Source organism: Simochromis diagramma, unplaced genomic scaffold, assembly GCF_900408965.1.
Source record: "Simochromis diagramma unplaced genomic scaffold, fSimDia1.1 OVJJ01000603.1, whole genome shotgun sequence".
Lineage (NCBI taxonomy): Eukaryota > Metazoa > Chordata > Actinopteri > Cichliformes > Cichlidae > Simochromis > Simochromis diagramma.
Window position 1 is genome coordinate 20417523 of NW_024387414.1, and position 18839 is coordinate 20436361.

The 18839-nt window shown below is 39.7% G+C and overlaps 1 protein-coding gene across 1 annotated transcript; it reads right to left on the bottom strand.

Moving 5' to 3' along the window:
* Positions 1–7: 7 nt before the first annotated feature.
* Positions 8–18545, bottom strand: ext2 (exostosin glycosyltransferase 2). Its single transcript, XM_040011340.1, has 15 exons — positions 18386–18545; positions 17582–17923; positions 17270–17493; positions 16555–16644; positions 15554–15670; positions 15267–15462; positions 14980–15119; positions 14808–14901; positions 9909–10040; positions 5781–5970; positions 3719–3885; positions 2921–3064; positions 2282–2410; positions 1578–1660; positions 8–1230 (listed from the first exon to the last, which is right to left on the bottom strand). Exons 2-15 carry the CDS (start codon positions 17894–17896, stop codon positions 1092–1094), a joined length of 2160 nt encoding a protein of 719 aa, XP_039867274.1. The 5' UTR covers positions 17897–17923; positions 18386–18545; the 3' UTR covers positions 8–1091.
* Between the last annotated feature and the right edge of the window lie 294 nt (positions 18546–18839).

The window sequence follows — 18839 nt, forward strand, 5'->3', positions numbered from 1 at the left end:
TGTGGTACATGGTTGTGCAGGGTTTTACTTGTATTACAAAGTCACATATATACAGTTAAATGCATAAACCCCAGTCGAAAAAATATGAAAACAACGGGAAAGGGAAATTTAAAACAAACAAACAAACAAACAAAACCATCTTAAAAGACCGCACTGCTCTTAGATTTGCTGCCTTAATGATGTAACTGGAGAAATTAGTGACAAAAAAGGTCAAAAAGTGAAACATACACAATAGGTTAGATTTAAAAAAAAAAAAACAGGAAAAACAAACAAACCGTTTATGTCCGTTTTGAAAAATGTGGATTTGTCAACCAGTCTTCTATTCTAATGTAGTGTTCATAGACAATTCATGAACTGACTTAGTAGATGCTTTAATAAGCATCACAGTTTTCTTACATTTCTACGCATAAATACAAAGAAAGGCTCGCCCAGGCGGTATAAAATTACAGTTGCAGTGAAATGCTCCAGTAGCTCGACATGCCTTTTTCCAAATCGCCTACTCACTCTAAATCTTAGATTTACGGTGCCAGCTTTTTCCCAAGGTCCGCTCTGACTGCATAAAGCACTGTACATCATGAATAAAGTGTACACGGATGTGTCCTTGAATCGTTTTGATATTTATCGTGTTAACTTTAGCATTTATTACTCTTTCTGTGTTGTACAGTTTTAAGAATAATGTCCCATGTCAGCTTTTTGGAAAGAAGGAAAAACATAGAAGAGAAAGATTGTGTTGGAGAATCATAAATTATACAGCACTGCTGCAAAATACAAATATATACACTGTATACACTGAATCGAGAGTAGCTGGAGCCCAAAGCAACCAGCTCCAAAACGGTAACAGTGAGGGACCAAAAACCTGGAGTCAGTCGGCCTTGTCCGTCAAACGTCAGACTACTTCACAGCCACCTCAGATTTTGGTTTAACTCTGATTTAAAATATAAACCTGATGTCATTAAATTCAAGGTAAAAACAAAAATCACTTGAACTGAGAGGGGACATGAGCACATCCCGCTTCAGTCAGAAAATAGTGTTGGTTAAGCGTGTTTGAGTGCTGAGGCTGCGATGGGGTCCAAACATCCTCTGCTGGCTGGTCAGAGGCTGCCGATGTTGGGGAAGCTCTTCAGCTTCTCTGGGAAGTCATCTTTATAGAGCACCGGGTCTGCGCGATGTTCCACCACTTTCAGAGGCATCGTCCCGAAAACTGAGGCAAACTTGTTGATGCACTCAGATCTACAGAGCGGGAGACATTTTATCAACAAGCATGATAAAACCATTCATATAGCATCTGACCCTTAATAGACTCAATACTGAGATTGGGTACATTAAGGTCACTTACATTATTTTGACATTTTATGCAATTGCTACATGAAGGTTTTTATAATGTTTGTTTTTGGACATTGGCTACTTTTTCACTTATTTTTAGTCTTTGTACAAAATTATTTTCTTGGTTTTTTTTAGACTGTTAGAAAACAAACAGTGCAATAAACACACTCTACTACTGATGTTCCGAAACTGCACCAAACTAAAATGATCTGAGGGAATTTCAGCTGCTCTTTGATCATTTGGAAAACAAATACCTCTCCACCATGTGTGTCTGATCCAGCGACAGTCCATCTATGGCAGTACATTCAGGGCACTTGAACTTCTTCCTTGGAGTCACCTAAACAGAAGCACAGTTACAGTCACACCAGTGATATTTGCTCACTTCAGGGTTTGTTAAAGCTCAGCATCCTAAACAGGAGCAGTTTGGTCAAATGAAGCAAGTCTTTGACATCCAAAGAGAACTTTTGTTGCAGACATTGTGAAGAATTACTTTTTAATTCTTATCGGCAGGACATTTCCTTTCCTTGACTTTTGTCATGAACATGTGAACATTTGAATGTACGTGTGTAGAAGGAAGGGGAAGACAGATATTCTTGGTCAAAGAGGGTAAGTTAAGGAACCTGTTGGAGATGTTATGGGAGGTAGGACCAGGGGTGCAGGTGTAGGAAAGTGTGCAGCCTGTGATTTGACAGCAGAGTGTGCATAAGCCCTAGTGAGCTTAGAAAAACACACTGGGAGGGGGAGTGTCAGTGAGTGACTCCCAGATAAGGGAGGTTAAGGTCAGGCTTTAGCTCAGGGCCCCTGCACCTGGACAGAGTTGGGGTGATGGGGAGGGGGAGAGGCTGTGATGTTGAAGGGTGAGAGCTGATCAGACCCAGAGATGCTGGTCTGCTGTTTCAGGCTACAGACTCCCCATGCAAACTTTTAACACCCAGACCAGACAGAGCCATGAACATACCTTTATGGGGGCTTTGCCAGTGATGTTGGCCACCAGGAAATTCATGGCAATATCTTCACAGTTCATGTGAGCATCCACCCAGTTCTTGATGTCTCCCGGCATCTTGTATGTGTACAAATAGTTGAAGTACTGAAAAGAAAGAAAAGAGCGGACAGTTTAACATAGTGAACCAGCATCATGTAAGGAGAACTATTGTTTTTCTAATTTCCTTTAAACTCAATGCACAAATGCCTTTCAAAGACTAGCTTTTTGCATTACTGTGAAGCAAAAGTACCATCAGTACCTTCAATACTTCGTTTACATCAATGCACTACTGATGCTGTGGTCTAATCTAAGATGAGCTTCACACATTTTCACTGACAAATTGCTAGTGTAGAAAATAGTTGCAGCAATACAAAAACATAGCAATGCTGGGACCACGAGGGGACAAATTCCAAAATTGACTTGCGACCCAAAGTCTATGCTTTATCATCTTCCCACAGAAATTACCCCAACTTTTGCTGAACTGTTACATACTTCTTGTGAAGTCTTAAACATGCTGAAACATGGGCTCATTTTTCCAAAGGAAAACAAACGCGGCATGTATAAAAATGGCAAATTAAAGCTCAACTTGTTTTCAAGCAACCTGTCTCAGATCACCTTGTGGTAGAAGGCAGCTCCAGTTAGAACCATGGAGACCTCATTGGTCCACTCCGACTCATACTTCCACTTTCCCATTTCATGGTCCCAGAGGTGCAGCCGCCCGGGGTAGCCCACCAGCCTGTCTGGAAACTCCCTCCAAACCTGGAAAGAGCAGAAGAGAAGACAGATCGTCTAACACTCAGCTAACACGAACAGAGATAAGAATTAAGGACTTGCATTAAAAAATGAAATATTCAGAATATAGTTCAAATTGAAGTTTTAATCTTACATCCAAATATCAGCATCTGATGCTTTTCCAAAAACGATTACTCAAAGTCAAAAACTTGGAAAACAAATAGAACGCTTTCAGAAAGAAACTGATTCATGACAAGCTGAATATTTCAACAGGCTGCTGGCTCAACACCAGCAGTCAATCTGACCTCGCTCTATAGGCAGACTCACCAACAGTGAAACTCCTCCTCTATACGGCCTGTAATTCAGCGTAATTACCCTTTAACTGAGCATAATTTTATTAAATGGTTTTTAAATGGATTCATGTGAGTGTGCATGGCTAAAAAGAGCTGGACAGGTATGTGAGTATGGAAAGCATCAGCTCCAGACCTGTTATTGTTCTTCACACATCAAACACATTAAACAGGCAGTCAAATCCCCAACCACTAGAGAATAAACACTGTAATCTCACTCAATGACTTTAAACTCTGGGATCAACTTGAAGTGGTTCCCTACAATACCTGCCATCAGGGAGATGACTGGAAAGTATGGCCAAGGTTAAATTCTTCTTTTGTTTTTCCTCACCTCGTAGCCAAACTGCAGTTCATCAGATGTTAGCATGATGATGTCATCATCGATAGCTAGCACAGCTTCGGTCTCGATCTCGTCATAGGGGAAGAAACGGTTGCTCAGTTTGTTCTCTTTGGTTCGCACGACTTTGAGTGGGACGCTGATCTTCGGCCAAAGAGTTTCTATCAATGGTGAAAAAACAAAACATTTTTATTTTATTTTTTTTAAACAGAAAGAAAAATTCCAAAAATGTACTTTTAAAGACAAACATTGCTGAGTTCACGTTATGTGATAATGAGTTGGCTATATTTGGTGTCACTGAATAATCAAATTAAATGACTGCAAATAAAAATGAGATGTATGTGGAAGACATTTAGGGGTTGAAAATGATTAGAAAAAAAATCAGTGTGTGAAGATATCATTTACCCCTGAAAGAGGTTTTGAAATCTTTGCTGGCAGTGGAAAAATAGTGTTGTGGGAGCTTAACTTCCCTCACTGACTCGTATCGCTATACTAACCTCAAGCACATGCAAATCTAACCACACTACGATTCTTCAGGAGGCAGACCAACAGGGGAGCATTTCAAAGATCTTGGGCAGTGTCCATGGCACGGACTATGGCACAGACAGATCACACAGAATGTGTTCCCCCATTAATGGAGTAACTGAGGCCTGGAAGCCCATGAGAGGAGCTCCGGGTCCTCCTAACCAAGTCTGAGGTCTCCTGTCAAAAGCTATTGTCAAAAATAAGCTGAGTTTAATGCCCCGAGTTTCTTTTTTCACACTCTCTTTGGATCTGTCATCAGTTTTTTTTTTCGTTTTTTTTCCTCCAGGCTTATAAACAAAACAATAAAAGTCAAAAGATTATTTGCTATAAAACAAATTACTGCTAAAAATAGATGTAATGCTGGATTGTGTATAAAAAAAACCCCCAAAATTAAAAAAAAAAAGGGGTGGAGCAAAAACAGTAATCCATTAACACATCAAATCTAGGCTAGGTGTGAATGGGGAAGAAATTTGCCTTCATAGTGGGTTGTGCCCCATAAGTCTGACCCATCAATGGCCCCTCGTTCAGTCTAATAGGACACAAAAGCTCCATCAAACCAGGCGCCGCTGATGCCTCTAATGAAAAGGCAACTAACAGCACTTCAAAGCCATTCACTACTTGAGTACATTAGCCAACTCTTACAGCAGAAAGACAGACTTAATTCTCGGTATAAAACACCTTCATCTGAATTAAGCTGTCGGTGGGATAAGGACCTAACCATTTTATACTTAACTGCCTAATAAGGGTAAATAATTATAGGGCACCGTGCCATAAATAACCACTAATAAGACCTCACTATCAAAAATCTGTAAAGAACTAATGATGATAAATAGCCTGAGAGAAAAGCAGAAAAAGTTAAACAGAGTTAGTTGGTACCAACCAAATCCTAATAACAGGTTCTTTTTTTATTAGCACCAACACATTTATTTACTCTACGTGTGACTATGACTGGAGCGCTGAGCAATCAGTAAATTAGTAGCTAGGTGATCTGCATATCATTAATACACTTCTCTTTTTAGGGGCAGTGTTTTGCCAGTCCGCTCTACTTTTTTTATTTATTTATTTAAAAACCCTCTGTGCAACCAGAGAGCATGAAACCGTTTGTGGGGAGATGAGTTTTGGCTGCTCTCTCCATTATCACTTATCTGTTGTACAGAAGACATTTATTGCTCAGGCACACAGGCCAAGAGACCAATCAATAATATCCTGTGATTGCAGACTGGTCCTGACCAGTTGGTGAGTGACTGCTGGCTGTCGCTGGGTGAAACTGGTTGAAAAGCAGGAAGCAAGAATATGGTATCACAATAGAAGTGCAGTTGAGGGCTGTTGTGGTTGTGACTGGTAATTTAGGGCAGAAGTAAATATCAGAAACCCCTCTCAATTGAACAGAAAACAATTTAACAAGAATACCAATCACAGTCTCTTCTACAAGATTGCTTCCATTACCTAGCTAGTTTGGTTTGACCCAGTAAACTTCAAAGTGGATATAGGCTTTTGAAAAGTTTCATGACCTTGAATGTTTTCCACTCACCCTCAGGAGGACTCTTGTTCTGGTTATTCCACACCACCAGCAGTTTAGCTAAGCTAGGCACCTTGGAGATTTCCGTGATGACCCGGAAAAGACTCTCAACACGATCGTAGGTTAGCACCACTGCTGTGAATCCAGGAGCCCTCGGTGGGATGAGTGGTAAGAACAGGGGGCTGTTTACACTGGACCACTTCTGTACAAGAAAGGAGACAAAGAAAGACATAAGCTTTTAATGCCTGGAGCATCTTTTTCAATTCTTTATCATTCACTCTTTTTGTCCTTTCCAAGCAAAGCCACTGTAGCGCTAGTCTCATGAATTCTGTGTCAAACCAGCCTGTCATGGTTTCCATGATTGAATGCCCAATAACAGGGCTTTAGTGGTGAGTGAGGTCACTTTTTATAATGGAGCAAGAATCATCCAACAGTGTGTCAAAGGGCCTAGCAGAGGCTGAGTATTTAAAGCCAAAAGCTTCCAGTGACAGTGCCAAGTAAACCCTACAGAAGCAGTAGCACAGAAGGACAAGAAAGGAGTTGGAAATTGAGACAGGTGTCCAACCTCTCGTGCCTACTGATCTTGTGATGCTATTGTGACAAGTGAGACTAAGGTAGGAAAATGTAGGAGAAAGTGGGCTGGACAGGGAGGACGGGATGGGATGGAACAGTCATAAAAATGAAAAGAGTTTTCCCAGTTGCGAGTAGCGGCCATCTAAAGTCAGTGTGGAACGTAATCCTGGATGTAAATCCGTTAGTTAGATTTAAAAAAAAAAAAAAAAAAAGCTCACATAAACTCACCTCCAAAAAAATTGTGATGGTGTGTACAAAGTAAATAAGAACAGAATGCAGTCCTCAGTAAACTGCTTAAAACTATTTATAAAAGTGCAAATACAATACATGGAGTGGGATTATCTTTTAAATCTATGCTCCTTTTGAACTTACTGAAACCAGTCTCAAACAACAAGTTGTTTCTAAAGGGTGTTTTTATAGGGGAAATAAAACCAAACCATATCTTCCACTTAACAAGCGTGTGCTACTGGCAAATATAAGAATATAAGACCTTCAGGGCACCCTTGATAAACTTCATCAAAAGCTCCAAAAAAAGTTCCACTGTGTTTGAGCACAGCAAAGAGAGCGCATCTAACACAGTAAATCTGTGGTCTGTTTGAAGTACATATAAACCCCGTTTCTTCTCTGGTCCCAGGTGGCCACAGTGTGATTATGTGGCTGCTTCCACAGCATCAACACAAGTCTGTCAACAGAGACACGGCCACTGCCTTTTACACAACATCACTCACTCCATCACAATAAAAAAAAAAAAAAGAAAAAGAAAAAAAAAAGCACTTTACTGGCAAGTGGAAACTTCACTGTGGTCGTTGTCACATTGTCAAATAAAAAGAGGGGGAAACAATTAAACTAACACATATAGGCAGCACAGTTGCATGAAAACAGACTAAAAGACGCTGAGAGCAGTTTAGTCATTTGTCAAACAGAAAAGATTCGATAAAAGAAAGCCACAGCTCGAATATCAACCATCAGATAGTGGTAGGAGTCATTTTGCTTTTATACTAAAACATTTAAACTAAGAAGAAGAATTTTATTTGGTTGTTTGAACTGCTTAGGTGGTTATTCTCTAATCTTAGACATCAGGACATCTGAGAACTGCTACACAACTTCTGTTAGCATGTCATTACTTGAGTTACTTGTAGCATTTTTTTCTCATCCAAGGAATTTAATCATTTTCTGATGGGCCCAAAACTGTATTTTTAAATATTTAACTTCTCTTTATGCACATGTGATGGACTTGTTGATTATTTACACACTGGTTCAACCATTTAAAAAGTCCTAGGAATCCTTCTGAGGCACTACTTCGTGCATTCATGTCAGTTTTTAACTAAAGCATTGTTAGTATTAGATCTTAGTGTCCTCATTGTCATCGAGCTGTGTTGCCATGTACTGCATTACACTGTGGGTTAGGGCTGGGCCATATCATACCATTCACGGTAATACCGGTATAATGTTGGGCAACAATAAGAAAAGGAAATATCGCGATAGAATTTGGGTAAAACGCGCATGCGCAGTGCCTTTGTTTACATACGCACATGGCCGTGATGGAGAATGAGAAGGGCGAAAGCGGATCGTTGAATGAAACTGATGAATCAGAACTGGTTTGTAAAAATGCTGCAACTTCAGTGGTGTGGAACTGGTTTAGCTTTCGTCCATCAGATACACAACAAAGCAATATTTTTGGTAGAGCATGTAAAGTATTTTGTCTAGTGTCAATTATATCATCAGTTATATCGTTATTGCAAATTTTCAAATGTATATCATGATAAATATTTTTGGTCATATCGCCCTGCTCTACTGTGGGATATTTAAGATGGTGTATTGACCGGTGACCAGATACTTAAACTTTCTCCCAAGAATAGCATGCACCTCATGTACTACTCAGTTAACTTATAAAAAACAAAACCTTACTTTAGCATATAAAATACTATTCAATGGCATTTCACACACAGCCTAAACACTTTCAGTATGTCGTTCAAAGTCAGCACTTTGACCTCATAGCAGTTCTTTTCTTTCATATTTAACTTTTTTTTAAAAGGAGTAATGCCCAAATACTCAAAGATTGTACTCTAACTTTAAGAAAAAACAAGAAAAAGACTTTCCTATGCCCAGGTCCCAATCACCACAAAAACCTAAACTGTGGCAAATTATAAAATCTGAGATGCCTCAGTTCTTGTAATGTAAAAACCTTACAAGTATTCCCCCTTCCTACAAATCCCAAACAAAAAGCAGCTTGTCCCTTATTCTGAAACCCCCTCTCCAAAGGCACCAGCAGTCCTGGGCAATGTGCTTTCAATTACCACCAAAAGACTAGGGGAGGAGAGGGGGAAAATGTCTGCCTGATGTATTTAGTGCTGTGTGCAAGTTCTCCTCACCATCCATTCACAGAATTCATACAGACAACACTTTATCTCCCATTTCAGGCAAGTTAATCTAAAGACCTGTCCTGTGACACCGTCAACACCCTCTGGGTTGGGACAAACTTTGAGACCAGAGTAATTCTGATGGGATGGACTGGTGGCTTAGATGTTAATACGAAACATTTTGACACAAGAGGCAAATGTCAAGTGAAGCGGTTTTGTGAAGCGAGCTGGTTTAGAGTGAAGTCGTGGTTGAGAGTGAACAGCTGGATAACCAGTTAATCCTGAAATACTATACGGACTTAAGCAGAACTGGAAAGGGAGTCCCCCCCCACCAAAAAAACCCCCTCACCCCTCAAAGTGTTGACTGTTTACATCCACGCATCCTGATTGCAAGTGCCACCTCTAATCTTGGCATTTTAGTGGATCTACTTAAAATGTGGTACTTGTAGACATCTGACAGATCCAAGGCCATTATTATGCATCTACACACAAGCTGACATGCACACGCCTCTACACCACAGGCGGAGGATGGAGGAGACTCTAGATCAGACCGAGCTGATTAACAACTCCTGAGAGATGGTCGCCCCAGCCAAGATGTCGGCAGCCACAAACTCTTATAACCACAGGGATGCTAAGCACACACATGCACACACACAGAGACCATTCTTTCACATCCAGCGTTCTCGCTACAAACACAATGACTCAGGCGTACGGGAACTTAGTTTTCACCACAATGGAGGCATCCTCTGAGCGCAGAACTGCTGACACAAACTGGCTCCCTCAAAGCTATCTGGGTGTATACCAAACTGTGAAGCGCTGCATCTGTGGTGTTTCAGAAAGAGGGAAGGCATCTACTGTCACTCTACTACAGAGGCTTTGATTTATAAGGCACAGGAGAGTGGGAAAGCTTATGTGGTACTGTGAGCGTCTGTACAGCCAAAGCTCTATTTTGGACGAGTGTCACTCAGATGTCTTCAACAACAACAAAAAAAAACCTTCTAGGAATACAACTGAGCAGCTCAGCACATAATAGCCAAGGACTTTATAGGTTATACAGATGTTTGCTGCAAAAGAAATGAAAAAAAGAAAAGAAGCAACAGCACAAAACTAAAAGATAATAATAGAACATTAAATATCCTGTTTGGTGACTAAAAGTTACAAACATTTGCAATATGCATGTCAATGTCAAGTGTAGACAGTTACATACCACCACAGGTGGATTGTTCCACTGCTCATAAGTACGCGCAGCATAAGGGTAGATGCGATCGTTGATGATCTGGAGAGTTGTCAAGCCAATAGCCTTCATGGAGCTGAAGTAGGCCTCCCAGAACCAGCGTGCCTGTAGACAAATGACACAAAACTACTTAAAACTGGAAACAGGCAAGCCAGAGTAAAAACACGACATGCCTAGGGTCAGTGCATTCACATTCAGTGTTACATATATTCTCTCATCTCATGTAGCTCAGGAGGTAGAGCAGGTCATCTACTAAACAGAAGGTCAATGGCTCGATCCCTGGATGATCCAGTCTACATTCCAAAGTATCCTTGGACAAGATACTAAACCCAAGATGTTCGCCGATGCTTTCATTGGAAAATTAATGTTTGATAGAACGCACTCAGATGTAATAAAGACGTGCTTTATGAGGAGGTGAATGAGAAAGCATTCTGAATGCTCAACTAGAACAGAAAAGCACTATCCAAGAACCAGTGCATTTAACTTTAGCAACATATCTTACGTAAATATTATTTAAAAAAATGCTGCAAATAGATATAAGATAACTCAGTGCATATAAAAAAAAAAAAAATTTTCACAGCAGAACTGTAAATCTAGAACTGCTAACTTTAAGATAAATATGTTATTTCACTGGCCACATGAAATGATATTATGTCCTCCAAAAACATTTTTTATTCTCATATTAACCTACAGAGTGGAGCAGTTATAAAAAAATAACACCAGAGCGTTGTCATAACTATAAAATCCAGATATTCCCTGGCCCACATCTTTGAAGACAATTTTGCAGCCCTCTCCAACGTCTTTGTCCTTCAACGACTCTTCTTTTGAAGCCCAATGAAATCTCTTTTGACGGCGTCTGTTTTCCTTCAACACATCTCTGCTTTGACTTTATGATAAGTGAACTCTTAACCCATATCTTAATGCTACAGCAACGGACTCTGGAATCTCCAAGTGCTCTCATTCACCATTGACTTCACATAGTTTTTGTGTTTTTGTCAATACTGGAAGCATGGAAGTCATCTATGTGTTAAATTTCTATAATCATGAAAATTGCTTCAAGACTGTTATGAAACTTCAAGGGACAGTGCCATGTTACACTTATATGACTCCACCCAATCTGAATAACTGATAGTTTTGGGGTGAAGGATGTAAATATCTTAGAGTCTGCCCTCCTAATGGATGCGTCCATGAGCATTACTGCATTTTGTGGATGCTCTATGTTAAACAAAGAGCTTGTTAACACATAACCATGAGACATTTCCCTAAATTGCCAATGTCGATGTCATGGGATGAAAGATTGGAGATGTAGAACAACAAAAAGAGACTATATTTTTACAGAGGAGCTGAGGAGAATCCAAAAAGACTTTCTAATCTCAAGGGGGAATCCCAACGGTCCATAAATCAGCCAGTGATGAAAGTTTCTTTTCCGACCGGGAGGAGGCAAAAAGCAAACTGTGCTGGCCTGAGGGCCCATTCCCCTCCCCTCCACCCTCTCCCAGCGCCTGGAGGAATTTTTATGAGCAGGGAAGAACAGACATCATTGCAAGAGAGAAGAGAAACCCTTTCTACGTCTTCCAACTGGAGCAGTAACCGTGCAGCAAGTCTATAGTCTATACTTGGTCCCTGTTGGTTCTACTGCTTAAAACAAAAAGTACAGCAGTACAAATACGTCCAACCAAATAATCCATAAGCTGAACAAAAATTACTTCTCCAATCATTTTTTTTTTTTTTTTTTTAAATACTGGTGTAATGTAAATTTTAACTATGAGGCTGCTGCAAATGGTGAAAAATAATTCATGTATGATGTAACAGTAATCTGATGTAATGGCTGGTTTAAAATACTCCCCAGCAGCTCCTGCTTTTTTGTTGTTTATAAACATTAAAATGTCAAAGCAGTGCACAATAACAGTTAAGCTGACGGTAGTCTGCATGGCTTTGTTTAAATCAGCTGTAGCTCTCAAGTGCCTGACACATGAATTAACCTGTAAACCAGAATTGGCAGTCACTGAGTTGTGTACAGACATAGGCAGTCATTAGTGTTTTTGATATAATCAAAAACAGCAGTGAAACCTGAAGTCTGTTCAAATCACGCTTACCGGGAAAACCTTTCCATTCCAGTTTTATCAGCATGTTTGTGTGACTCTAAAACATTTTGTAGTGTAACAAAGAGGCACACAATGCGATGATTCCCATTTTCCTTTGTTTCACCTGTGTTTTCATGTTTTATTTAACCTTAAACTGCGAAGTTCATATAACTCCTGGGTTTGTGTTTAGGAAAGAAAACAGGAATCTGTTGGAGCACCTCAGCTGAGATTAAATTTGCAACTCAATTGGTAAAATTAACAACCTGCTACTAAATTTAATGGGCAACAAATAAATGACCAAAAAAAGCCAGTGAAGCCACTGTCATTGTTCTGACTGCTCAGTTCTGTATGAAGGCTTGCATGTAAGAAGAAGACTACAGTAATACCTATACAGTGAGACTATTGCAAGTTGGGACGATAGGCAGGGTCAGCAAACTAGAAACAGTCTAAGGAAAGGATGAGGAGTAAGTTTAACTTAAACTCACTGGCAGTAACTCCCTCCATCTCTCTTATGTATTCTAATTTAATGACAGAATTGATTTATTTGATCTATGTGTCCTATTTTGAGGGTATGACCCAAAGAAAACAACGGGAGTAAATACACAAACACTGGCTCTGGAGTGGCCTCAATTGAGCGCTGTTAACATCTCACAGCTGTTTAGTATGTGGCCTTTTTAAATGTGACCTAATTTGATGCAATTACATCATCTCAAATTTGAAAATGAGTTCTGCAGCTTCAACCAAGTCCGCTGGCTACTGATAGAGGCTCAACAGTATTCTGTTGCACTCTGACTAGGTCTAGAATGAGACAAAATTAAACAAAAGTAGCTTATCTTAGTCCGATTTATTTTCTCATCAAATCTCCCTCTTTCCCGATTTCCTTTCTTGCTTGGAAACCCCACCCCACGCAATATGACAATTACTTCCCTTACCTCTGACTCTTAAAGGGAATAGCTACAATATTTAACAAACCTTAATCTTATGCTTAGTTGTTCATTCATTTCCATTGACACAAGTATGCATTGTTGATTCCTGTTTTTAGATTTTAAGTACAAATCACGCCACCTAAGATTTACACACTCTGAAATCAAGGTTTGCTGAGCCCTCTGCTGGCAGATCTAACAAAATACATTATCTCAAAAGTTTAAATGGACCCACTGAGTTTTCCCTTTACAACAATGAAAGTTTATATTAAACAGCACCTAAGTTCCACATATCGAGGTCAGTGTATGTTTAATTAACCTATGAACCTTTCTAACTTCAAACTGGTTGCTTGTTGTCAGACCAAGTTTTAGTTAACTTTTAGCTTTGTATGATGTCAACAAGCGAGGACATCCTTCATATCTCTGGCTGTCACTTCAGAAATCTCACTCATCTGCTTTTCTTCCTGTTTGGGAGGAGGGACCAATCAGAAGGAAGTAGGATTAAAATCAGGGTGATCCTAAAGGGAGAGGAACTAATATGTCTGGATAGCAGATTAACTGAAGGGCTGCAACAAAGCCCAGTTTAGGGTACATGAACTTATTTTGAACTGCAGTAGAGTTCACAATAAAAGTATGGAGCTGGAAATCAGCACAACAGGTCCCTTTCAAGCTCTGTTATACATGTGCTTTAAAAAAAATCAGCATGAACTTTACTCTATGGTTTATCTAGAACAATGTGCAGTACTCTTATTTGGGAATAATCTGGATAATCGTACATTGAGCAAAAGTGCCCCAGTGCCCTATAATAAAAGTTCACATCCTTGTTAATTTTGGCACTTAGCCACTGTGGCTGTGAATGCTAATACATCTCAAAACTATGATGTTCCCATTCTGATAAATAAGGTTTGTGTTTTTAGTTTAGTTTTTTTTAACATGGGAATGTACCATGGTGCACTTAACAAATACAAACAGAAGGATATTAGAAACATGCTTTATCTAGCATTTTTCCTGAACATTAAAGTACAATTCTGTCTTAAAATTACTTCTTTCAGTCTGATAAATGATCTAAATCATGATAAAAAAAAAGAATTTGGTAAGAGAAATGTATCAGAAAAAAACCTCAAGTGGTGATCAGTTTGATCCATCTGTACACCATCAGAGAAGGCAGAAGAGTACTTCTGTGACCAGTGAATAAAAAAAAATATCAGATGTATGCTTCCATGGTAGCTGTGAGATGTCCACAGCATAGTACCACACCCCCGAGAAAAACCTAGCAACCTGACAAGCAAACCATGTTTTAGAGTATATCTGGCGTAATCCAACACCAACCCCATCTTTGAGCCCTTGGCCTAAAACGCCTGTTTGGCCAGTATAATTGGTAAATGGACTTGGGTTGATACAAGTGAATGAGGAGCAGCTGAACTGGTGCACCTCTCTCGTGGCTGCTTTCACTTTTGTTTATTGTGGCTCAATGCACATAGCAAATGGAAAGTGAATGAGCCGTCTCTGTCCATTTCATTCAAGCTAGAATCAACATAAAGTCCTCAGAGAGCCTTTTAAAAATCCAGCCTAAGCAAAGAAGGAAACTCACAAAAAGGAAGACTGCCAGCCAAATTTCTGTCTTTTGCAGATGACATAAAATTTGTTTTGGTTTTCAAGGGCTTGATTGGTTGGCTGGTTAAGGACCAGGTTCATCTCAGACATGACATGCAAGTGCTGTAAAACCCAGCGACTAGCATGTCAATCCGACATGGTGGATATCTGATTGACATCTAAATGTATGGTGCAAACCAAATATAAACTGCAACCAAATGTTCTTTAGTTTTGCAGAAGTTTGCTGAGAGATGTTAAACACTGTCTTGTACCTGTCTCTGCATTTCTTCAACCTGTCGGTGAGGGATACTCTTCAGGATTGTGTACATCTCTGACAGCTTCTCCTCAGGAATAACAACAGATGCCCTGTGCAGAAACAAAAGCATTAAATATGACAGGCTTTCAAACGATTTATTTTTCCACTGTATTAAGATGTAGGCAGACCTTTTCCAGTCAAGTACTTCAGAGAACGGCAGAATGTAGGAGTCAGCCAGAATGACGGGAACACAGCCAGCCTGCAGCACATCACTGAGGGCAGCCTGACCCAAACGTGCCCCCCTCAAGACCACACAGAATGACGACTCCTGCAGAGAAATGTTGGGAACAAACTATTAATTACAAGGAAAAAACTTTAACTGCATTCTGAACATGAATAAATTAAGTAGATTTTAAATGAGTGCACTTAACGAGGAAAATATGACTCTTTGAGTGCAGATTGTTATGTTTCCCACCTGCAGGATCTGTGGGTAGTCGTACACCTGCCCTTTGTAGCATCGTTTTCGTGCAGAGGCAGCACCCTGAGAGAGGTTGCTACACTTGTCCAGAAGAAGGAGGGCTTCTCCATTTTCTTCCTTCAATCGCTCCAGTTCGGCTCTGTACTCTCGGTGAATAGCAGTTTGTGAAGAAAGAATAAAGTAGCGCCGAGGCCTGGGTGGAGTCAGAAGATATGGAAACCAGTTATTAGAGAAGATAAATTAGGAAATGATTTTAATTTAGTCAATGTGTGACATGTGTTTACCCAGGTTGTCTCTCAGGCAGGTCAACATCTGCAGAAAGGGGGCTATAAACTGGAATGCTCACATCATAACCTTGTCTGTAGGTCCATGTAGAAAAACCACCTCCAGCCAGCAACGCTCTGAAACAAACAGATCTGGGTTGTAGCAATGTTTCCAGAAAAGAGGAACCTTAACACGCTCAACACAAATTCACTCATTCAAATTTACATTTTGTTAACAGCAATGCCGATTTGCTTGTGGTTATATTCTTAAACAGTTCCCAATGATATGGATTCTGTACCAAGTTCGTGGTTTCACTTTTCTATAAAGTGAAACCATGCTGACATGCACACCTGGTTCTGATGAGGCTCCATGCCAAATACACTGTGGATGAGCACAGGAAATTCCTTACAGCTAAGATAGTGTTCAGTGTCTCAAACATGTGGTAATAAACCCAACCTCTTGCATCCTTAACAATCACTCTCACTCGGTCACCTTAAAGGGTCTGGAAAACATGTTCTCTCTTACCTGCTTGTAAATAGATCTTTCATCTGCATCAAAATATCACTCTTAACAATTTGTGAATGACTGCAGTTTTGATAAATACTTGTTTGAACTTTGATAATTTCTGCACAAAAACTGATTAACATTGTTTTCTAGTTGAATGCATTTTTACCTCCAAGCAGGAGGCTGTTGACAGAAATCATAAAAACACAAGTCTTTTGGACAACATGAAAGTTTATTTATCATATTTCTAGACAGCTTTTAAGCTGTACCAGTACAACCTCAACTGATGAGGATTAATTAATGGAATTAATGAACAAAGACTATGGAAGTGTCAAAGCTTTGATCTAAATATGAGCATCTCGTTTACTATTATCAGTCATTAATATAATCAGTTCCACTGCATTAGTTAAACATACAATACTACGATGCTGTAAATTCAAATCATGTTATTTTTTTTTTAATTTCTCAGTGACTTCAATCACAGCAAACTAATTCTGTTAAGATGTGTTCTATTTACCTGTCTCTGGGCACATCCAAGGCAGTGTTGTAGTCAGGAGGGCCTCCAGGTAACATGTTGAAAAGCAGATGATTCATCCCTTTGTCCCATCTAACAAAACATCATCATCACGATCAGAGCTGTAACAACTTCTCACTTTGAAGATTATTTGAACAATGGAAAACTGACTGAAGTTTTTCTAATTACCTGAATAAATAACTGCTCATTTTAAAAAGAAAAGCCTTATTTGACTTTAAGCTGTTAGCATTTAGTAGTTTTAAGAAGTTCTAAATTTATCAATGTATTATTTGGTATCAAAAAATACTGGTTAAACAGAATATTGCGCACATTTAAGAGACAATATGTGAATCTTTTACAGATTAAAAACTACCAAAACAGTTAAAACTCCAATACATGTTTAAAATCAGAGGCATTACAACAGAGACCTATTGTGATGAAATAAGGCTGAAAAGAAGTATATTATAGTATTTTACAGCAGTACAAAGTATAACTTTGGGAGGGAAGGGGATTTTTGAGACCTTAATTTTGGGGAAAGTCAGCAATTTAAACTTTTTTTTTTAAATCAATTTTGATTTGTTATTCCACACGTGGAGTTTTGGTGTCCTGATCACCACTGAAACTACAGTAATGTAAATTTAGACAATATTTCAAAGTAATTACCAGGAGGTGTTTCAGACTTTTTTTGAGGAGCTGAATTAAAATAAAAACTGAGTACCTGGGTAACATTGCCAGAGCCTGGGCTGTCTCTCTTATACGGAGGGAGTTCTGATTTAGTACATCAATAGATGGAATGAAAAGGCAAGCCCTTGTAACATCGTCTGTGTAAAAGTCACTGTCAGAGATGGCACTAAGCAGATCATTGTATTCTCGAGACAGGCCGGTGCTGCTGATGGGGACCCCCAATTCATCTACAAACCTCTGCAGAGGGTAGATATAAACCTGCAAGCACAATTTCAACAGTTGTTCGTGACTTCTACGTAAGAAAATTGAGTGTCTGTGTGTGGGGAGTGTTTCCAGGTAGCGTTACCTTGATTCTATTCTTAGGGTTGTAGCCACACCTGTATACATCAAAGCAGGTGTGCATGCGACAGCTCAGGTCACCCCTCTCAGGTATGGGACTGGAGACGGGAAGTCTGATCAGAGGTGCGTCGTGAACACTGCGCTTGTCGAGGGTCCAATCAGCTGTGGACTCAATGGAGTGCGGCCAAAACTGAAACATCCCTGTGGCGATTAGTCCAAGCAGCACCACAGAAAACAGGGTGATGTAGTAGATGCGGTGCTTGGTTTTCATCCGAGGGATGAGAGCAGGGCCCCGCGAGCTGTATTTCCCAGAGGTATACATGTCTAACACCTCTTCGTTAACCAGCCGCTGTAAACACAGGTTTCGGATCAATGGCAACTCCAGGAAGTGTTCAGACAACACGAAGCACACCAGGCATCAGTTTAAAAACCAGTCTTCTGTCGCGTGATTGGCAAAAATCCCTAGTTTATATGCCGATTTCAATGCATTTGCTGCCAATGACTCGAAGCTAGATAACAGGAATGTTACCACTATCAGGGTGATGCCACCAAACCACAATGTCCACGATAGCAACCATAACATAAAAAGCGAGCGAGAGAGAAAAGGTCATTAAACAAACGCCAAATTTGCAGAAATTAGCTAAGAAACTATCTTTCCTAACAGCAGCTAACGTAACCCACTAGTAAGCTACACTAGCTCTGTAAACATTCATGCTAACTGAGTTCACTAACATTAATAGGTGTTTCAGCCATTAGAAACCGACCAGAAAAGGAGTAAATGCCTAACAATAAACGTATATGTTCTACCTACCGAGATGTCGTTAGTCGGAGAGGGGAGTGTGGTCTTAAATCATGGCAACATTTAGAGAACGGACTGCACATATGCATACAGTGCTAACCTAGCTTTGAGCTAGCAGCTAACACCCCTAGGTAATCTTTCCGTGACTTGCGGAAGTTCTTCTTCTTCTTTGCTTCCTCAGAGTATATTTGAGACCCAGAAAAGACGTGCTTTGCTTCTCTCTGGCGGAATTGGAAGTATAAGAACACATTTTACTAATATCAAAGGTTGAGACCTCTGATATTATTTAAGAAAATAATAATAATGATGATAGTTTAAAAAAACAAAGTTAATTCAAAATTTACTACCATGTGCTTTCACTGAGCTTTCAATGGCCCCTTATAGTGAGTGCTCAGATTTCATGCTTAACAAACTAACAAAATAAAACTGCACAATAAAATTTAATAGGAGATTTTTTTTTAATTGG